The sequence below is a fragment of the Ursus arctos genome, unplaced genomic scaffold, assembly GCF_023065955.2.
Source record: "Ursus arctos isolate Adak ecotype North America unplaced genomic scaffold, UrsArc2.0 scaffold_19, whole genome shotgun sequence".
Lineage (NCBI taxonomy): Eukaryota > Metazoa > Chordata > Mammalia > Carnivora > Ursidae > Ursus > Ursus arctos.
This window is the reverse complement of record NW_026622863.1, coordinates 23,262,560-23,284,968: the sequence shown is the minus strand read 5'-3', so window position 1 is coordinate 23,284,968 and position 22,409 is coordinate 23,262,560. Positions and strand designations below refer to the sequence as shown.

The 22,409-nt window shown below is 56.7% G+C and overlaps 1 protein-coding gene across 1 annotated transcript in view; it reads left to right on the top strand.

Moving 5' to 3' along the window:
- SMPD3 (sphingomyelin phosphodiesterase 3) overlaps positions 1-22,409 on the top strand; it is a 77,354-nt gene that overhangs the window by 51,126 nt on the left and 3,819 nt on the right. The window contains exons 2-5 of the mRNA XM_026495082.4: positions 918-983; positions 14,407-15,946; positions 20,726-20,801; positions 20,931-21,086. Of these exons, the coding sequence (XP_026350867.2) occupies positions 14,621-15,946; positions 20,726-20,801; positions 20,931-21,086 (1,558 nt within the window). The 5' untranslated portion in view covers positions 918-983; positions 14,407-14,620. The remainder of the gene's footprint in view (positions 1-917; positions 984-14,406; positions 15,947-20,725; positions 20,802-20,930; positions 21,087-22,409) is intronic.

Below are 22,409 nucleotides of genomic sequence, written 5' to 3'. Positions count from 1 at the left end.
AGCGGCTTGGGGCCTGTGACCAGGGGGCGGAGCCAGAGTGTCCCGGGAGAGGGCAATACCCGAGGCCAGGGGCGGGGCTGGAAGGGAAGGGCGGGGCCAGGGAGCGAGACTAGCCTACCAACCCCACCAGGGCGCGCGTCTGCGGGCTGAGCCAGCAAGGGATGCAGGGAGCCGGTGGCATCGTGTCCAAGGCCTCCGCTCACACGAGTGTCCTCCCTACATCCCCTAAGTAGACCCCATTGAGGTCACAAAGTGTCTCTGCGGGACGTCCCCTAGACCAGCCTACCTTTACCCTTATCTGCTGTGAAAACCCCCTATTACTTTCTCGCAATGCGGCTTCCTCCTCCCCACCTCCCCGCCTCCCCGACCTCTGTCCGGGTGGCCACAGTCCATCTTCTACCATCTTCTACCGCCTGGGTTCAGCTCTCTCCCACCCCCACGAATCTTGGCGAGGCTGAGATTACACAAAGCTCCTGGGGGAAAGCTCCGATTGTTCTAGCTTCGCCTATCAGATCAAACCCAGGCCCCGAGGCTGGAGCTCTGAATTCGCATCTCTCCGCCCACCAACTCACACATCCTCAGCTTGGCCCTGGTCCAGCTGTCCACGTGGAGCTCTCATCCCTCCCACCCGTCAGGCGGAGTTCTCCCCACCTGTCAACCCTCCTACCCCCCCCCCCCCCCCCGCAAGCTTGTGCAGGTTTGTCGCACAAACCTCCGCCCCCACCCCCTCTGGCTGCACTTCGTTGGTCCTGGGGACAGCCTGGTCCACACCCTCTCCTTGGCGACGTGGAGGGTGTGGCGCTGCCTCTGGCACAGGTGGGGCCCCTTGGTCTTTGTACTTGGCTCACCTGTTCTGGGCTGCCGGGTGGCTGTCGGTTGAGTTCGGACACCTCTGTGAACCGCTCATCTCCTTCCAGGTCCTGACTGCGGTGGCACCCCCTCTTCAGACGAAGATCAAGAGGGTCCCAGCGGCCCCTCCTCAGGTAAGACAGGGGCTTCTGGAGGGGGAGTGCTGCTCCAGGCCTCCCATCATAGGCGAATTATTTATGTTTTCTATGAAGAGGGGCTGTGTGAAATTGTTTAAGAAAAGGTTCTGCTGTTTGGTTAAAAAGTTTTGGAAACACAGCTCTGAGGTAAGCCATCAGGCTTTGGCAGTCTGATCCTTCCCGGAACTCCCTCACCAGTGGAGTGCAACGCCAGGGGCGGGGGTGTGTGTCACCCACACAAATCTATGGAGAAAATACAAACTCCTTCAATACACAGGGAAGACTTGAGGCAGCACTTCACAAAACTGAAAGAATACAATTTAAGTATATTCAGAAATGTAACCAGATACCATTACCCACTAAACTATATTAAAAAAAATTTTTTTTTAATTGCTTAAAACCCAGAGCTGGTAAGGATGCTACGAAACAAGCACTATTAAACAACTGGTGTAATGCAATTTGGGCGGGGGGGGCGGGGTGGGGGTGCTGACACTTGGTGGTCATCAGGGGTTCCTATTATCTCCCTACTACATGACTGACACAGCTAGAGTCAGGTGATGGGATAAAATACTGAGTGGTTGCAGGGGAACTCGGGCCTCGGAGTTAGAACACAAAACCTACATTCTCTGGGACTGGAGGCAGAGGGGGGCATGGGAGTGAGCAGCTCCGCGGCTGCTGGTATCAACCACAAGAGCAGGGTCCCTGGTCTGCAGAGACAATCCATAAGCCCCCTATGGCCCATCCTCCCTCCGCTTTGAGGAATGGAATTTGTCATCATTACTCAGCCACCTCTCTCAGTTCTGCTTCTACCTTAGTAAATCTGAAGATGTGTGGGGCTGGTCCCCCTTCTGGTGTGCAGACTGCAAACATGGGCAATAAATGCACAGAAACCGCCAGCCGTTGAGACCTGTTAAAGCCAGGTCAAAAGTCCTCTCGTTATCTCTGGGGCCATAGTGTAGGGCACTGGCTGGGGCTTGGTGAAGAGACCGTCATTGTGACTTTTGAACCCCAAGCCCCCTGCGGAGGCCTCATCCCAGCACAAAGAGGAAGGCTATGAGGGAACAGCCCCAGCAAAGGTGGGGAGGGCTAGAAGGGTGTGATGGGGAACCACAGGGGGGCCCTGGGACTTCAGAAGTAGGAGGTGATGCACAGCGGTCCTGGAGATCAGGATGCTGGGCCTAATGTGCTGTTCCCTGCCGGGTGCTTGGGCATCTTCCCAGGGTCAGCAGGGGCCACTGCAGAGTTTAACAGGGGAGTAGTGTGGTCTACTGTGTGGTTTAAAAAGATCCCAGTAGCTGCCATGTGGGCCAGAGGAGGGGAGGCCAGCTGCCGGGAGACAGGTGGTGTCTGCGCAGTGTCTAGCTGGGACAGGGCGGGGCCTGAGCTGGCCATAACCGTGGGAATGGATAGGAGGCGTTAGGGAGGCAGAACCGGGGGCTGGTGGGAAGAGGCAGGGTATGGTGGATGTCCAGAGCCTCAGCGACTACTCAGGAGACAGAGCTGGGGGGGGCGAGCAGGGGACGAATAAGTCAGCTAGCAGGAGAGACACCTGGGAACAGGTGACCCTGAGGGATCAACCAAGGGAAGAGACAAGAGGCAGAGGAAGGTCTAGCTCCTCACGGTAGGCAGGGGAGGAGGGGACCACGAAGGGCTCGGAGAAGAAGCAGTGCCAGGGGCAGGAAGGGAATGAGAAGGATGGTGGACCCAGGACCAAGGGCAGAGGGCTGCAGGATAGATGAAGATCACACAGCTGAAGGCTCCTGTTGGGCCTATTTTTAAAAGCAAAATCAGGTTGAAACTGCATAGACTGGTTTCTCATTGGTGCTGACTTCTATTCTGGCAATTTTCTCTCCAAAACTTGACCAGAAAGCCTGGTGAGACCCCTTGTCCACCTTCTGTCTAGCGGTGAGGGGGATGCAGGAAGCCTCAAGCTGGGGGTCACTCAGCCCTCCCAGAGTGCAGGACACGGGCCGGGCCAGCAGGGCTGGGCTCCCTCCTGCTCTGAGCGGAAGGATTACTCCAGGCTAGGCTGATCTGTGTGCTGTAGATGGGAAGCTACTCAGACATTCTGAGCGTTTAAGTTAAACAAGCCCAGCTCAAGACAAACTGTCAGTGAATGTGTTGGATCCTCCTTTCAGGCCCATTTTCCGAAGCTGCTCCTCCCTGGCGTCTCCTCGCCGGCCTCCTAGGACCTGGTGGGTCATTGTGGTCAGGGCGTGGCCGGCCAGGCAGGACTTCCTGAGTGGCTCTGCCTCCCACACGCCTGCTCTCAGCTGTCCCAGACTCTCCGCTTTATCTCCCTCCCTTGCTCACTGCTCGCTCCACCCACCATCTATCCCCGTCCTGTCTCCATGCCCTCCAGGAGGACACCCCCACACTAAAATATGCACACCTAGAAAGCAAAGGCTCTGCCCCCAGAAATTCCTGGGACCTTGATATAACATACCCCAGGCAGTCACAGTGCTGCATCTGACTCATAGGAGCTGTATGCCAAGTGCCCCCAGCCTCCAAGCCCTCCCCCTCAGCAGCCTGGGCATGCACCCCTCAGCCAGCACAACCTGCCAGTGTCGGACCCCCAGCCATTAGGCACAGGCCACTTCGTCCATCTCGATCTGCACCACCTAAGTGGACTCTTGACACTCCCTCCTGCCTTATCCCCTGTGGGGCCTTGCTTGGCTCCTGGAACCAACCCTAAACACCGATCCTTGGCTGAAGTTTCCAGTGCACTTGCTTCCCCATGTCTGTGGATTTACTTTGCTACTTACATCACTAGCAGTGGCCTCTTCTCTGAGCAGAAATGGTTTTCACTAAAAATGAAAAGATTCAGGCTCAGCTCCCCTGATGCCTCATGGTCCTGAAAGGGAATCAACTGTTCAGTACAGATACTTAGGGGATGGAAAGGAGTGAGCCCCCACCCTGGTCTGGATTTGGGCAGAGGAACATCATTATTGCCCTTTAAAATGAAGATCTTTCTTGAAGAGAGTCGGGTCTGGGGCGTCAATCTAGCTATACACCTGGGAAACTGAGGGCTGTTGATCAGTAAGGCTTGTTTTTGGTTAAGTGGGTTAAAGAAATCAGAAGCCGGGAGTCCCTGGGTGGCATAGTCGGTTAAGCATTCTACTCTTGGTTTTGATCTCACAGTTGTGAGATCAAGCCTGGCATCGGGCTCTGTGCTCATCTCGGCGTCTGCTTAAGATTCTCTCTCCCTCTCCCTCTGCCCCTCCCACTCATGTATGCACTCTCACTCTCTCTCCCAAATAAATAAATCTTAAAAAAAAAAAGAAATCAGAAGCCTTCCTCTATTAGTCAGGCTGGGATGGGATATGCTATGGCTTAACGTTTTTTGTCTTGCTCATACGACATGTGGTTTAGCTGGGGCCCTGCTCCATGCATCCTCACCATGGTACCCAGGCTGATGGAGCAGCCACCATCATGAACGCTACAGGTAGATGTGCCAAAGGGACAGAACTCTGGAAGGTCTCACACCTGTGTTAAGTACTCTGGCCCAGCAGTGACACATACAACTTGCACTCACAGCTAGTGGGTCAGACAGAGCTGGTCACATGATTCCCCCCAACCACAAGGGGACCTGGGAGTGCAATCCTGCCTCATGCCTGGAGAGCAGGCTCCAGCCCCTCGGGGGGCCAGAGGAAGTGAGGCAAGGGTCCCATCCTAGGCTTGGAAGCAGAGGTAGAGACAAAAAGGGAAGCGTCTACCCAAATGTTCACAAGGATGAAGAATGCTTATCTTTTAAGTGGAGACGAGTCCCTGCCTATACCAGCGTGGGTGTACCAGCAATCTGGGGACACATAGCCTCCATGACCAGAGCCAGGGGTTCTTGTTTCCCTTTTCAGAAGTGCAGGATTCAAAGCCAAGAACAGGTGTAGAGACAGCTACCACTACCGGAGGGACAGGGGTTAGTGGGAACCCAGAGCCGCAGAAGACCCTTGGAAGGCAAGTTTGGTGGCAGCAATGGAAGGGAACTTGGGGAACTATAGACCCCATGCTCTCTTCCCCACTGGCCTTTGCTGTGGACACATGACTAATTCACAGTCTTACACAATTGAAGCCCCACATCTCACTCCCAGGGGAAGCAGGCTCCAGCAGCTCCCAATCCCCCCGCCCCCAAAGTTATACACTCCGGAGCAGGCTCTGAAATTCCACAGGCAGGTCATAGGCTTCTCAAAGCAAGCAGTCCTTGGTTTAGCATGAGTGGGGTTTCCTCTCTCAGGGGGAGAGAGTTCTTGCTGGTTCCAAGGGCTCCAGTGGTACTGTGTGTGAGGGAGGACCGGAGGATAGCCTCTGAGAGGGCCCAGGACAAGGGCCTAAGTGTTCAGTGGTGAATGAGACCCAGCCCCTGTCCAGAAAGCCCCACCTTCAGGCCCAGCTGCCCAGGGCTGCGGGGAGGCTTGGTGAGATGCTGACGCCTTATCTTATTTACTCATTCACACCAATTTGCTTTTTAATCTCTGCATAAATTCTCCTCTAGGACTCAGTTTGTTAAATGTTCTTTGCACAGAAAACTTCAGGCTGAATGTGAAATGATTCCCTTCAGAAGAATTTTAGCAAGTCTGTTCTGTTTTAGGAAGGTTTGTTGTCTTCATCTGTGTTCTCTGATGCCTGGAAATGCCTACACACCGCTCAGTCGGCCAATCCATTCCAGGAGGAAATGCTGTACTTGAAATGCAGCCGAACACTGGGTCTGCAGAAATCCTACCACTTGTGTGGACTTGTATTTAAAGTTCTACTCCCACAGAAAGTATGTTGTCATTTCTTCTTAAGCAAAGGATGTTCCAAGCCTTGTTCAGCTCATGAACCATTAACATCAGCAGGGAAGCAGGGACTTTGCGGGGACAGCAGCCTCCGTAGCAGAGCCCGAGAAAAGTGAGATCCCTCCTGGTATCCAGCCCCGGGGAGGTCCTCTCCCGTGGGTGGAGGTGGGGCAGGCTAGCTGGAAGCATGCTGCATGCTGGCCCTTGGTCAGGCACGTGGCAGACGCCACAGAGCTCGCCTGAGGCAGGTGACGTGACCTGCTGCAGAGGGCCAGGACCCCCGGCTCACATGCATGTGTGAGAATGAGCTTGGGCACAGACCTCAGCACGTGGGCACGCTCAGACCACTTGGGGCAGGAGGCCCATGCGGTCTAGATGCTCAGTGGCTGGCACATGGGCTCCTGATTTGGACCTCACTTGAGGATGTCAAAGTCTCCTCCTTGGTAGTTGCGACTGTCTGCTCCAGGCCTGCCCTGGAGCTGCCCTGTCAGTGCCCGTGTGGAGGAGATCCTGGAACAGAGTGATCTCAGACCTGATTTGCATCATGGAGGAAGCCCTCCTCCCAGCCTCCCCCAGCCCTGGGCTCAGCCTCCATGAGGGCACAGGACTGGCAGGAGCCCTGTGGCCTTAAGCTTCCAGTGGACCTAGGCAAACAGATATGGCTGCAGGCAGGTTCTTGAGTGTCATACAGGATAACTGGGAATGAGAGACGGTGCTGCTCAGGATGGCTCAGGTAGGGATTTAGGTGTCAGCCACCATCCACCATCCCCCTTTCTGGTCACCAATGGATGATTCTGGAATGGCAGATGGGAGAGGGGAGGGTGGCCAGATCTTCAAACTCAGCCCCATCTCATGATGGAGCCCATGGTCTCAGGGCAACTGCCCCATGTCATCGCAGCACAAGGTCTTACGCCCAGAAGGACTGCCATTTTAACTATTAAATTGATTCAAGCACTCCTGGCACATATACCTCCAATGTGGCTTGAGATTTGCTTTCCAGTCATGCAACAGTCCGCTTCATCTGGGCTTTCTGAGTTCTGACATGGAAATGCCGAGGCTGGCTGATTGAAGGAGTGCCACAGAACTGCTTACAGCCTGTTCCTATTCTCAGAAACCACATGACGCATTAATAGCTCCCATGGAAAGTGTCTTTTTGAAAACTTTATGGCCCCTCTGCCTGCATCTGAGTTCTGCAGAAGCTGGTGACTTGGGCTCACACAAGCAGTCCCCTGCAGACGGTCCTGGAGATGGAGGCCCCTGCCTCCCCTGCACCATCCTCGCCCCTTGTTTGGGAGAGCAGGGTACCCTCTTTGTCAAGCAACCAACCACACAAGGAGGAAACTTTGAGGGCTCCAGCTGTACCTTGAGGGTCCTCTGCAGCAAGGAAATTAACAGTAGTAACAGTAACGAAGATATTACTAGAGATGTGGCAGGCGCTGTGCTAAGTGTCATTCGTACCCTGAGATAGTGTATGTGTATGAGAGGGAGATGTGTGTGCATAACTGATGAGCAAAGTACAGCACAGAGTGTCAGTGAAGCAACTTGTCCGCTATCCAGCAGGAGGACCTGGACCTGGCACGTCTGACACCACGTTTGTGCTTGTAATATTGGCACTGCTATCTCCTGAGGGATGCTCAAATCCTTTGGGCATAGACCCCAGGCACCGGATCTCACAAGCCCTTCAAGGACTCAGGAGAAAGGCTCCTTTGCCCAGTGGGCAGGCCAGAGGGGACATTCGCCCAGGAGACAAACTATTAAGAATGGAGTTTTAGAAAGATCGGTTCACTGGTATATATTAGATAGGATCCCTTTGGTGGCAAGTGACAGAAATGCAGCTTCAACTAGAGCAAAGAAAAGGGTAATTTGCCAACTCACGAATTAGAAAGTCTGGGGGTTGTATTGTCTTCAGGCACAGGGAAACTGGAGCTCAAAGTGCCACCAGGAGTCTCTCCTTCTAGCCCTCAGGTCTGTTTTCATCTGAATTAGATTCACTCTCAAGGAAGGCTCCAGAAGCTTCAGGCTCTTAATGCTTCCACCTCAGAGAAAATGCAGGCCTCTTTCCTGAGGGGTCCAGTAAGAGCACCAATGAGAGCTAGCTGGGGGTTTTTCACCTTGGGGTCAGGGGGCTGTAGTGTCAGTTGGGCTAGTGTGGCTCACTGCCCTCGCCTTGGATTGGGGTGGGGCAGACAAAAGTGGGTCTGCCGCAGCCAGTGGGGCAGAGCAGGCTAGGACTTGGGCCTGTGCTGGTGCTGGAGACGCCATCAGGTGCTCCCAGGCTGCTGGTAGGGGCCCGATGTGCAAACAGACAGGTACCTGATTGGAGGGACAGCTGGGGGGCATGCAGGGCAGGAAGGGGATGGGCGGGATGGGGAAGTTGGGGAGGGCTTCAGAGAAGGGGGCAGGTGCTTTGGATCTGGAAGGGTCAGTGGGGATTGACCTGGCACACCTAGGTCACTGGGAGTTGCTGCTACGGCACACCTGTTCAGGCCAGCCCCCAGCCCCCATTTCTGTGGCTTTCAGTGATTAGCCTGGGTTTGTGTGACCTGCATCACTTAGAAAGGCATCCTCTTCAGTCTTTCTTTCTGTCCTCCCAGTGATGAGTTGACTCCAAGTTTCCGCAGCTCAGAGCTCCCGTTGCTATGCCAACCCCCAGGGCGGCAGGCATCCAGGCAGAAATGGGCTGGCCCAATATCGGCGCCGCCGGCGGATGCGAGCACATTCCGGTAATTGGATTGGAGCAATCCTCTCAGTCTTTCCTACAGAAACCTGGGGCTTGGACCAGCGCATGTTTAGACAGGAGCCTGTGGACACAAAGAGGATGGTAGAAGGTCCCTCGGCTCCAGGATTCCCAGCCCCGCTGCTGGAAAGACAGGGATCAGCAGGCATGAGAAGGAGAGAGAAGGGCTATGAAGGAGGGACAGATCCCATCCTGCCCCCAACCTGGGGCAGCTCCCAACCCTCCTCGACTTCCCAAAAGTTCTCCAAAGCTCAGAAATCCGTCAAGATGGTTCAGGCTTCCTTAGAGGGGCCAGCACTTGCCTTGGTCAGCAGAACTGGGCTGGCTTGCTCACTTTCCCACTAAGGAGAAATTCAATGTCAGCATTCACCTAGGATCCTTTGATCCTCTGTGCAGCAGGTCTTGTGTACCAGCATGCCTGCCAGGTCTCCATTTCCCAGGGGGATGGGACATGGGATGGCTGTCCTGGCGCCAGTATCCTTTGGTATCCAGTAGCAGAGGGCCTGCCCACTGCAGCTTACTCAAGGAGGCTGCTGGGGACCTCCCAGCCAGCTTCAACACCAAATAGGACAGGCCTGGCCAGGCCCTATGCCTGGAACGCCTTCCCCCAAGGAATAGCAGATCAGCCGGTCTCCCAGCCCTCAGGGAGGTGTATGGGGAGGGGCTTTGCCTTAGCTGGGGCCTCTGAGCGGTACAAGTCTCCCCCTCCGGTGCTGTGATGGCTGCAGGTCAGGTCACCACAGATACCAGTAACCCACAGGAGGAACTCTGGTGTGGAGCTTCTGTCAATGCCCCATACCTGCCCAGGAGTCACTGGCCTGTGATCTCCTGTGCCAGCCTGTGACCACCTCTTCCTCTCCCATCTGGACTTACGGCTGTCTGGCCCCCAAACCTCCCCAGGGAAGTTCCCTGCCAGCCAGGTGAGCCTGCGAACCGATCTGCTCCCTCTGTCTGCATGGCTCTGCGGCCCAGGCTCCTTGTCACAGTCAGGCCCAGTCCAGTCCTCGCTGTAGGGAAAGAAGCTGCCTAAACAGTGTGGTTGGGTCTCTGAGGATCTGAAGGTACTGAGAGTCAGTCGGGAGCGTAGAAGGTGGGTGGGTGGATGGGCTCTGGCTGCCCCCCGCACAGTCAACAGAAGCAGCTTGTCTCCTCTTCAAAATCCGCCAAATCCACAGATCAGGGTGCGAGCAGCCAGGACACACAGGAGCCAACCTCGGCTGAGGCGTGGTCAGGGAGGTCCTACAAGGAAGAGATGGGGTGGCAGGGAAGGATAAAGCCTCACGATTAGCCCTGGGAGGCAGGTATTGCTACCCCCATGTCAGAGATAATGAGACAGGCTCAGTGAGTCTCCCAAACCCAAGCTACACAGTGAGCAGTGCCCCTGGGAGTGGGGGCAGGCCTGAGGTTGACTCCCAGGAACCCTCCCTTGGGGCACTGGTAGCCCCCCCTACTGATCCTGGGGCTCAGGAGTGACCACGAGGACCTGAGGGTGTCTGGGACCCACGCTCAGCTCTGGAGACCATGGCACTGGGGCAGGGGAGGAGGAGCGGCCATCCTGAGCAACCAGGAAGCCCCACGCCAGGACTCATAATGGGCAGAAACCCAGGAGTGATTGTCACTTTAAAGTAGGAAACTGAAAGAGCAATCCAGCCTGTGGGCTTGAGTGGCTGCCGCTCAGCACATGGGGCCTTTGAGGGACCTGTCACTCCGATCAGAGATGCCCATGGCAGGCTTTGCTTGGTAAAGATGCCAGTTCCAGGACAGGGAAGCGGAGAACCAGGGCACAGAGAGGGGGAAGGCATTCCTCCCCGGAGGCCAAGCCTGGGCCAGGCCACCCATGATGTCGTGGCCCTGAGGGGGTGTAGGCGAGACAAAGGCCCAGGGGTACAGACTGGGCACCTGTGCTACATCCTGCTCGGGTACCCCTCAGGACTCTAAGGTTCACTGAGAATTTCCCAGCCTCCGGTGTGTAGCTCCCACTCCCCTCTTTCATGGGGAAAGTGTAGATCAGACTAATTAATGTGTTGTTGTTTGTTTACCCTCCTTTCATTTCACTGCGACAAAATAATTAACCACAGAGCTTTAGAAACTGGCTCCATTGGTAGCAATCCCTTTTGTGTCAAGTGCGTCAGCAGCTCCTGGGCACAGATGCAGGGACTGCGTGCGGAGCAGGCGGCCAGGCGGCCCCCAGAGGCTCCTTCTGTCCGGGGCACTGAGGGATGGGGGCAGGTGAGCAGGCCGGACCAGGGACCCAGGTAGCCATGAAGAGCTGGGGGCTCAGAGCTGCCACATCTGGGAGGAATGCAGTGGTGGCCCCCTGGGCTACCAGCCACCTCAAACCCCCTGTTGCCTGAATGGAGACCAAATACATTGCTGTGAGCAGCTCAGGGGAAGCCGAAAGAACAGGCCTGGCTGCTTACTGCAGAAGTGAGGTGGACACAGGGCAGCTGAAGAGGGGGCCGGGCCCCACTAAGAGCAGCAGTCCCAGCTGGTGGCGGATCTCCACCCTGCCCTGCCAGTGTTAGGGATGAGCCACAGGGGAGAACAGAAGGTTTGGGAATTTTTCTCAGGAGCCCTTCGATGAAGCGAGGCTGCATCTACCTCTGAGGCGCTAGGGGCCCTTCTGGGGTGGGGGTGGGGAAGGAAAAGAGGGGCCGGAGCACAGAGGGTCCTTAAATACAGACTGGGAGACTGGACTTTCTCCTCCAAGACAATGGGGCCGCCAAAGCGAGGATGTAATCAGATCGTTTAGGAAGATCTTCTGACCTCCGTGCCCCATTGTGGCCTGAGACAGAAGACAAGGGGACGGTGACTGGGTGGGGCAGGCACTCAGGTGAAGATGGTGTTGGCTGTGCTGGTGACCTTGGGCTACAGAGAAGAGGAGGAAAGAGCTAAGACGACCCGGGAGTGGGCCCCCTCCATGCATTCGGGGGTGGCAGCTGGGTGTCCCCAGAGTCTGGCCTAGACCCCTACCCCTAGCACCTTGATGCCAACCGAAGTGGCTGCTGGAGGCTTGGGAGACGCCATCCCCCCTCCCCACCTGCAGGGACGGGACCTGCTGCCTCCTCCTCTAGGTCAAGTTGGCGCAGGTGGCTCTGCGCTGTCTCCCACAGCCTCCACTCTGGCCAGTCTGAGTGGCCGCTCCAAACACTGCCGTGTGCGTGTGCGCTGGGCTGAAAGAGGCCAGACCCACCAGCTCAGAGGGAGCCAGCGGGCTGCTGCCCCAACTGCAGGTTACACTCAAATGAAATTGCTGGGATTTTAAAGAAAGAATAAGTAAGTCTGTCAGATGGCAGGCATGGGAGGCCTCTGGACAGCCACCAGCCCCTCTGAGTACTGAGCCATGAGCTCTGGGCCACAGAGGTGACATGGCTCTGCTGGGGGGATAAAAATCATGTGCACAGAGGGTCAGCAAGCCTGTAACAAACCCTCCAATTTCAGCCACCGTCATTATAAAATTGGTCTCAGGGCCCTAGACCAGTAGCCTGGCCTAAGTTCACAGGACCCCTGAATCAGCAGACCCCAAAGTAAAAGCCATCAAGGTTAGGACACCCCCCACATACAGCCTGGCCTTCAGAGACCAGGACTCAAGCTGGCTGTGGAAAAGGTGGTGAAGGCCACTGTCTGGTCTGGGACTCCAGGGCAGGACGTCAGGGATCTCCCATCCTCTGAAATAGCTTCCCCACCCCCTGCCCCAAGGGGAAGGGGAGAGGGATGCAGGAGCTAGCCCTCTGGCCTCACCAACATCCTTGACAGTGAGCCTCATTGCTCACACCTGAGTGAGAGGCCTTGCAACTACAGCACTGGACAAAACCACGTGGTCCTAGTGCCCACAGGCAGATGAAACTGAGGCACAGGGCAGAGCTGTCTGCAAAGGAACTGTTTCCCATGGCTCCTGGCCAGACACCTCTGATCTGAGGAGACACACCTGCTTCCCCAAAATGTAACCTTCCAGTGTTTCCTTCAAAGCAATTTCCCCAGAAAAAAGTAAAATCCTTGTGAAATGTATTCTCCAGAACCAGACAGACACCAGCTAAAAGTTCATCTTTAGACATTAAGCTCTGGTCTGGGACAAGCACCTCGTCCCCACTAAATCAGCCCTGGAGATGTGGCCCTGGGAGTGCACTCAGGTGACAGGTGCATCCCGGAAATTCCCCCCTTCCCCCTGCACCTCAGACCTAGAGGTAGTGCAGATTGACCTCCATTCACCCACCCATTTCCCAAGCTCTGGCTGGTACAACTCCAGGACCCAAGCTCTCAGTCTGCTGGGGACGTGGCCATGTCCCCTGAGCTTTCATGACCCTGAACTGCAGAGACCAGGCCATGCACAATGCAGACAGGAGCCCCCAGTGGATATACCTACGCCAGCTGGCAAAGAGGGGCAAAAGGGAGCAAAAGGGCCTCTCTGAGGTGGTCATTTCTGAGCTGAGTCTAGAAGAAAAGAGGTGAGCTAAGTGAGGGGCAGGGCATGGACAAGGAACCACATCCCACTGAGTAGGAAGCGGGCACAAGGGAGATGGGACTGCAGACACGGCAGGCCTGGCTAGGAGACAAGACACCCAGAAAGGGCCCAGAGAGGCTTCAGAGGGTTTGGGGGGTCTCTGAGGGATAGTGAGACTAGACAGAATCCCTCCAGCCACTGTGTGGAAAATGGCCTGATGGAGAGGCAGTCAAGTAAGTGGGTGAAGTGTGATGTGGTCGTGGACCAGCACAGGGGCTCCAGGAGAGCTTGAGTGGGTCAGAGGGATGGATGGGATTTGGGGTCTGGGGGAGGCAGAACCCAGATGGCACCAAGGTCCTGGCTGCAGTGACCAGGGAGGCAGGAGGAAGACTGGCGGTGGGGCCAGGATGGATGGAACGTGGGGCCAGGATGGATGGAACCCCCATGGTGCCAGGGCAGAGGCAGGACTGGGTTGGTGAGGTGGTGAACAAGAAGTGAACCCCCAGGAAGAGTCTTCGGGTAATGAAGACTTGAGATGATGCTTATACCAGCTTCACCACAGAAGGATCTCCCACGGGTCCCTGGAGGCTGGGCAAACACTCCAGACTCTTGTCTTTATTGATTCTACATTCAGCGCAGTAACTGCAGCTGGAGGCCTCTGCTAGGCAGGGCCCTAGGGCCTGGTCTGAGGTTCATGCCCTGGCAGGGACAGGGACCTGGGGTGGACTCATTCCTCCAGCTATGGGCCTCAGCTGGGCCCCAGGGCTACATCTCAGGCTGAGGGGAGACACTTGGGCCAGATCCTCACAGCCCCAGGACACTTCTCCAAAAGTCACAGGGACCATCATTCTGGAAGTTGTAAGGCCCACGCAGTGCCGGGGATCCTGGCCGGTCAGGGATTTGGATTTCTGGTGGGGGTCAGCAGGGGTGGGCTGATGCTGCAGGATCAGCACAGTGAGAGCCTGGTTGTGGGTAGGGCCCTCCTCTCAGGGGTCCTCCTGCCAGCCACACTGCCCTCCACCCCAGGACTCTCTGACCACTTTCTCTGCTGTTTGCTCCCTCTCTGTTCTGACCTGAAGGACACTCAGTGCCAGGCGGGTATGTCTGAGGCCCCTCAGAATCAGGGTCACCCCTGACCCGTCCAGGCACACTCCTGGCTCCTGATGGGCCAGCGTCAGGCCCAGGCATCCACCAGGATCCCCAGCCTGCCCTCCCAAATGCCCACAAAGTGAAGCCCCTCCAAAATCTGGGGTCCATTTTTGAGCGGTTAGGTTACAAGATCAAGATGGACAGCTAGACGTGGTCACGTCACCAAGCTGTTTACTCCAAGAAAACCAAACACACACAGGCAAACAGAACACTCCTGCTTCTGATGGAGGAAGCAGGAACAGGGTGAAGGGAGAGAGTGGCCCCAGCATCTAACCTGCTTCCCTAAGGATGAGTAAAGCCCCCTTATTTTCTGTCTTACAGGTTCCCCTGCAGGCCTTGGTGGCCCAGTATGGCCCACTGAGGTGAACCATGACTGGCTGGCCAACACTCACCACTGACCGCCCAGAGACGCATCTCAGCAGGAGGTGACCCCTCCTGCACCTGCCCCCCCCACTCGCCCACCCCTCGCAGGAAAGTGCCCGCATTGCCACGGACACCATGTAGTAGGGCCGGCTGCGGCGCCCAGTGAGCTGCGATGGTTTTGTACACGGCCCCCTTTCCCAATAGCTGTCTGTCTGCCCTGCACACTGTGTCCTGGGCTCTCCTCTTCCCATGCTACTGGCTGGCAGACCGGCTCGTGGCCTCCTTCCTCCCCACCACCTACGAGAAGCGCCAGCGGGCGGACGACCCGTGCTACCTCCAGCTGCTCTGCACCCTGCTCTTCACACCCGTCTACCTGGCCCTCCTGGTTGCCTCGCTGCCCTTCGCCTTTGTCGGGTTCCTCCTCTGGTCCCCACTGCAGTCTGCCCGCCGACCCTACATTTACTCCCGGCTGGAGGACAAGGGCCCGGCTGGTGGGGCAGCCCTGCTCAGTGAATGGAAGGGTACAGGTCCCGGCAAAAGCTTCTGCTTCGCCACTGCCAACCTCTGTCTCCTCCCTGACTCACTGGCCAGGCTCAACAATGTTTTTAACACCCAAGCGCGGGCCAAAGAGATCGGGCAGAGAATCCGCAACGGCGCCAGTCGGCCCCAGATCAAAATCTACATTGATTCGCCCACCAACACCTCCATCAGTGCGGCCAGCTTCAGCAGCCTGGTATCACCACAGGGCAGTGATGGCGTGGCCCGGGCCGTCCCTGGGAGCATTAAGAGGACGGCCTCTGTGGAATACAAGGGTGACAGCGGGCGTCACCCCAGTGACGAGGCTGCCAACGGCCTGGCCTCCGGGGACCCGGCCGAGGGCGGTAGCCTGGAGGATGCCTGCATCGTGCGCATCGGAGGCGATGAGGGGGGCCGGCCCCCCGAAGCTGATGACGCCACCGCTGGGGGCCAAGCCAGGAATGGGGCTGGCGGGGCCCCACAGGGCCAGACGCCCAACCACAGTCAGCGGGACGGGGACTCAGGGAGCCTGGGCAGCCCCTCGGCCTCCAGGGAGTCCCTGGTGAAGGTGCGGGCCGCGGCGGACAGCGGCGGCAGTGGGGAGCCAGGCGCCACCAACAGCAAGCTCCCCTACAAGGCCTCCGGGGTGAAGAAGGCGGCCGCGCGCAAAAGGCGGCACCCGGACGAGGCCTTTGACCACGAGGTGTCTGCTTTCTTCCCCGCCAACCTGGACTTCCTGTGTCTGCAGGAGGTGTTTGACAAGCGGGCAGCCGCCAAGTTGAAAGACCAGCTGCATGGTTACTTCGAGTACATTCTGTACGACGTCGGGGTCTACGGCTGCCAAGGCTGCTGCAGCTTCAAGTGTCTCAACAGCGGCCTCTTCTTTGCCAGCCGCTACCCCATCATGGACGTGGCCTATCACTGTTACCCCAACGGGCGGCGTTCCGACGGCCTGGCCTCGAAAGGAGCGCTGTTTCTCAAGGTAGGAGGCCATGGCCCTGCCCCAGGGCACATGTCAGCCTGTGGCAGAGCCACTGGGGGAGGTGGGCTGTAGCCAGGGGGTCCTTACATGCTCGGAGGGCTGGGGGACAGGTGAGCCCTTTCATGGAGCTGAGCGGGTGGGCGCCCAGCTCGGGAACAAAGGCGGAGGGTCCAGGCTCAGACAGGCCCAGCCGGGTGCTCTTGGGCAAGTTCCCCAGATCTCTGAGCCATTATCTCCTCATTGTAAAGTGGAGGCAACCTAGTGCCCACTCATAGGGTGGGGAGTGAGCTGGAGGCCTGGGGGGTCCTTGTGGTGCCGGTGGTGAAGCTGGCAGTGATAAAGGGAAGAAGAGGATGCAGGGGGCCCCTGTCCATGGAGGGGCAAACGCCCGCTCACGGAGGCCTGCAGCCTCATTGGCCGGATGCCCCCTCCCTCCTGGCTGTCACGCAGCTGCCATGCCAGGCATTCTGCCCACCAGCCCAAGGCTTCGCCTCCATAGTCACTAATTAAAGTGAATCATAATTATTTCTGCTAATTTGGATGCAATTGCAGGAGTTTTTAGACCATGGTAATTTGGTCATTACCCGTTATCTTCTACTGAGCCTGACACGCTCCGAGTGTTGACTTTCTGTTCCCTACGCAGAAGCCACTCTTGGTGTTTCCAGAGTTTGGGGAAGCAATGTTTGGCCATTTGATAAAGGACCCAGAGCTCACTCCAGAGTGCTCAGTAGTTCTCATGGGGCTCTGCAGGCCCACAGTTCGGGGTCTATGACTCTCTTCTCACAGCCTCAGATGCTGAAACTGAATGAACTCCTCTTACCTCCCCATTTTGGCATATGGTTCATCAATGTTCTATTCCTCGGATATATTTTTGTCTCAGCAGCTGGAGTGACTTTCTGGGGGAAGGAGGGGATGTGTTGTCAAGCTCAGGAGGAGAGCGTACCCTCTACCTCCCACCCGCTCTACCACAGATGGTTCAGAAGCTGGGGACCCCCTTGGCCCTGCCCCCAGCCCACACCCTCATCTCACTCCTTGGTCTGGCACCCCGACCACCATGCCCACCAACGTCACAACAGTCTCTTGGGACAGTCTCTCTGCTGCGGAGATTCTTCTCACCTCTCTGGCCATTCCTTCCAGGCTCCCAGTCCTGCCCAGGCTTTAACTGCTGACGCTCCCTCTGCTCCTTAGCCTCAAACTGGTGTGCAGATATATTTAATTTGGTCCACGCCACCATTAAAAAGTTTCCCGTGTTGGCCAAAATGTAAAAATCAAGATATTCCACATAAAACCCAGCTTGCAACTCCTCTCCCACCTCGCAGACTTGACAGCACCTGGTGGGCCTCCTGCCTGCTGCCCAGCTCTCACCCTGAGCGGAGGGTTGGCAGCCCCCACAGCCGGGCAACCCGACCCCACTTGGGTAGGCCTCTTGCTTTCCAAGTGGTCACCAGGGTCAGGCCCACTCACCTGCCTGGGCAAGTCACTGCACAGACTCCATTTCCACACTTGCTTGAGGGCTTTCACATTTGTCCCAGCCCACATCTCTCCCCGGAGCCCCCAGCTTTGTGTCTGGCTGCCTCCTGGACACAGTTCCCTTTCACTTATCATCTGCCCATCTCCATCAGCCAGGTTCCACCATGCCTGCCTTGACTCCTCCCTGTGCCCTGAGCCCCTCTCCTGCATCCAGGCTCCTAATTTCACTTTTCAGATACATCTGGGTCCACCCCACCAGCCCCAGCTGCACGGTTATGGCCCAGCCCGCCATTCCTCCACATCTGCCTGTGTTTTTGGCTGTCCTTCCCCTTCCAACCCCATCCCCCTCCCATCCCAGGTCTGACTCCTGCTGCCCACTTCTTGCTGCTTCACGGAGAAGCCCAGCCTTCAGCTGGGCCCCTCCACCTGTCCTGGGCTCTGCTCTGGCCCCCCACTCCCCAGGGGCCTCCATGCCCAGCTGCCCTTCTCCTGGTCCTGCCCTGGCTTGGCCACACGGCCTCTGTGGAGCACTCACAGCACAGCCAGCACAAGTCAGCGTTCCCTCCGTGGCTTCCTCAGCCCTGGTCCCCAGCTGTCTTCCTGCCTATCTCTCCAGTCAGACAGAAAGGAGAATGGGCCGTTTGAGCTCCGTACACAGCAGACCCAGCTCATCTATTGGTCAAAGCATGCCTGTTTCTCCTGCCTGGAGGAGTGAAATAAATGAGGATTTGGAAGACAGGCCAGGGGCTGGGGGCTGGGAAGACAGCAGCCTCCACCAGGCCCTGGCTGCAGGTGGAGGCCAGGGCTCCCTTCATCTGCATCCCTCCTCCCCCCACCATCTATTCTGTGGTGCATCTGTGCCTGAGGAAAATGTGCTTTCCTGCTACTGTCGCACCCTGAGAAGGAAGGGATTGGACTAGCTGCTGCTCACGTCAGGGAGAGCCTGATTCTGGGCCCCACCAGTCTTTGCCCACCAAGACTAAAAGGCGCAACCTCTCAGTATGATTGTTTTTGCATGAGAAATATAACCCTCTGCAACTCCCGAGGACTCAAGCCAGGGCAGAATCAATCAGTTCAAGCACGTAGGGAAGTGGATCCTGGCAACTCAGGGGCTGATGGAGAGCAGAGAAATCGCGGGAGGGGCTGAGATACTGGCTGGAAGGCGCTGAGGGACAGGTAGCTGGGGCCTTGCCCCTGTGTCTTCTCTCCCTCCCGGCCCTTTCTCCTGGGGTGGGAGGGGAGGGCTGAGTGGTGCCTCCCCTGTCCCTGCCCCGGTCTCAGCACAGGCAGGTGACACCAAGTGCCAAGTGAGTGAGGGGCTGACACACTAAGACTGTGTCAAAGTGTGTCTTTGCAAGTCACCAGCAGTTGAGAAAGCAGCAGAGAAGGAGGGTGAGGAGCTGGGCTTCGGGCAGCACACATCTTATGTGAACCTGCCTCAGCCAGCAGAGCCTCGTGACCCCGAGCCAATTCTAGTATAATTTTAGTATAACCCTCCGACCTGCTGTAAGGCCCTAGCAAGGCGGTGTCCGTGAAGCACCAAGCACTAGCGCTCACAGTGTAATAATATTCAGGGGAACAGACGCATTGCCCAAGGAATAGAGGGGGCAAGAGCGCCATCGTGTGGCCCTTGGGGGGCACTGTGGTTTTAAAACCGTGTTGTGTTTTTGCAACAGAACACATCAATGGTATGTGATTTCCTGAGACATTCCAAGAGTGGCGGTACTGAAAGGCCGAGGTTTGGGTCTGGATTGTGGGCAAGAAGTGAATGGTGAACATGGGACTTTATAAACAGCCCCCAGTCCAGGCTGTACTGCCCATTATCAAGTAACCACATGTCCATCCCACCGGGTGCTGGGAAAGGAGAGATGTACATCCGTCCAGGCTGGGAAAGGAGATGAGGAGCTATAGGAAGCTAAAAATGCTTAATGATGTGAAAACGAATATGGAGGAGAATAATGCCTACCTGTCTTTGGCAGCAAAAAGAAAGATGGAAGCCTCCCAAGGCTCTCAGAGCGGAGGGCCCGTGATGCGGCAGTGGTGACAAGTCTGGGCCACTCTTAGCTGGAGAATGGGCAGGGTCACGTTCCGCAGATATACATCCCTCAGCCACGAACTGGCCTCTACAGTCACCTTCCCTGGACAGTTCCCAGGGTCCATGATCTCATCATCAAAGAAAACCCATTCTGGAATGGATTAAAGAAGTTAGGGGAAGACTGATGAGGTTCAGGTGGGAGGAAAGCCCAGAGAGAAAGAGACCTCTGGGGAAAGGTACCCACAGATGATCCAAGGGAGCATTCCTGGCAAGGGAAGGGGAATCTCCCATTGTGGCCTCCAACAGCTGTGCTGTGGCCAAAGGGCTTGGGAGAGCAGCCAGCTGGGCAGCACCACTTACCTCCATGACCACAGCCCCGACAAGGGCTCAGGCTTGCAGCAGGGTCACCACTGAGGGCTGTTTCGGGTTGTCTGTGATGTTGTTAACACCAGCCTGTGGAGACAGCCCACCAGGATCATCTGCACTTGGGCAGGGAGCCTCAGAGGAGCCCCCAGCCCTACTCCACCATCACCCCCCGCCCCCGCCTTGGGGGCTCTATCTCCAGTGAAGGAAGTGAGCAGGAGCCAAAAATTGAGGTCTGGGGAGAGTGCAGCATGAAGGCCTGCAGAGGCTGCTGTGGAGGAAGGAGGACTGGGCTCTGGATAGAGGCCATGGGGCACCTGGGGTCAGCCCATGACACAGGTACCATGGAGACAGGCTTCAGCTGTCATCCCAGATTGGGAAACCAACAGGAACCACTGCCAAAAAGCAGAAGTGGCTTCTCATGAAGCCACGGGGGCAGGGTCCTCTCTGTGTCGGAAGGGTGTCAGGCTCTGCAGCTGGGCTGCCGCCAGCGAAGTCTGACTTGGACTTCGGATGGGCTCCAGGGTGGGATCAGGTCTAGGCTGTGACTGAGGGAAGGGGGAAAGAGCCATCAGACAGGAGTGGACAAGGAACTGAGGGGCTGGCACGTGAGGGTCATCCACATGGACACTCTGGTCATCAGGAGATGGCAGGGTTACAGAGAGGAAATCAGTGGGGGTTTTTGCATTTTTCCTCTTAGAAAGTCTTGCATGAATTACTAGTGGTACTTACCATGCCAGAGGTTGGTATTTCTTTATCCATCTGCCTCCCACACTGGACCAGAAGCTCCTAGAAGCATGACATGTGCTGTTCCTTACCTGGGCCCAAGTGGAGCCAGGAGCTGACAGAGATGGGCTTGTACTCAGAGCAGTGATGATTTCATCATCAACACCTCACCTCCTCCCCAACAGGTGCAGGTGGGAAGCACACCTCAGGACCAAAGAATTGTCGGGTACATCTCCTGCACACACCTGCATGCCCTGCCAGGTAGGGTCTGGTGGCTCGTGCTTTCCAGGGGGTGGGCAATCCGCCCCCCGCGGGCTGGGGTTGGTGCTGGGGCCTGGCTGGGGTCTGACTGCAGCTCTGCCATCTGATCTCTCTGGTTCTGCCCCACAGAGGACAGTGCCATCCGGTGTGAGCAGCTGGACCTGCTTCAGGACTGGCTGGCTGATTTCCGAAAATCTACCTCCTCGTCCAGCACAGCCAACCCCGAGGAGCTGGTGGCGTTTGACGTCATCTGCGGAGATTTTAACTTTGACAACTGCTCCTCAGGTGAGGTGGTGGGCCTCCCCCGTCGGGTCGGCTGCTGGGGAGGGCATGGGCTCCAGGCACAGCAGGACGGGCTCGGGTTAATGCAGCTTGAAGAACTTCCTGCTCCTCGTTGAGCATGTGGGTGAGATATTAGCAAGACTATGATTTCTCTGCCCCCTAGAAATCCTAAAATGAGAAGAGCCCACGCTCTGCCTAGAAAGCTCAGAGGCCTCCTTACTGGAGACAAAGAGATGCCCTAAAAATGAACCTCTGACAAAGAAGCCTCAGGGCCTCTGAAACTCAGACTATGGGCGAGTCAGCTAACACTCCCACCAAGTCCTCAGTCTTCTCTTGCTTTGCACCAGGCACGATTCTAATGGCTGTTTCTGGGCCGGCTATTTCATTTCAATCTCAGAACCCTGAGAGTGAGCACAGTGACAGGGGTGGAAAAGGAAGCAGAGACAGAGAGATCAAGACAGGCCCAGTAATTAGTCCAAGGTCACACAGACAGGAAGTGATTGGACTGGGATTTGAACCCTGGCAATTATGCCTCTAACGTTAGGCTTAAAGACTAAAAACTGATCATGGGCAAACTTTCAAATAATTGACTTAATTAATCTGGTGATCACACTGATCCCAGGAACCTCCTGGGAGTTTGGGCAGCTCTGAGCTTCCCTCTGCCCAAGGAGCTGATGGGAGGAAACCCCACTCCCACCCCCCGTCTGCCCACTGGCTCCTGGGCTCCTTCCACACCAGCCCCAGCCCCAGGAGAAACTAAAGATGCATGAGTGACATGGGGTCTGTGAGCTCAGGCTTTGCCCTCAGTGAAGGCAGGAGACCTCAAGGTCCTACCTGGAGCACAGGGTGGTGCCCTCACCTGGTGGCAGCTGTTTCTATCGGTTCATGACCAGGAAATCAACCCCTGACAATGGTGGCAATTCCAAGGTGGGTGGGGAGAACAGTGTCTGCCATGGAACGCACAGCCCCCGACCATAGCCCGCGGTTCCCTCAAAGTCACATGCCTGGTACCAGCTCCAGATGCTGGGTGCTCCTGGGATCTTCTTGAGTCAGTGTGGGAACGCGGCACACAAAGGAAGAGGCTGCCGGAGAGAGTTCTACCAGGTCGGGCCCCACTTGGTGCCTGTCCTTCCTCCCAGGGGGTGTCTGGCTCCATGAGTTGGCAGGACAAACTGGAATCCAGGGCAGGTCACCTCTCCTTCTGAGCCTTGTGTGGTCACTCTCACTCAACCTGAGCACCCAGGTCTGTGAAGGCAGTAGCGCCTGTCAGGGCAGCATCAGCCAGCCCCCTACAGGGTTTGCCACCAGATCTGGGCACCACCCAGA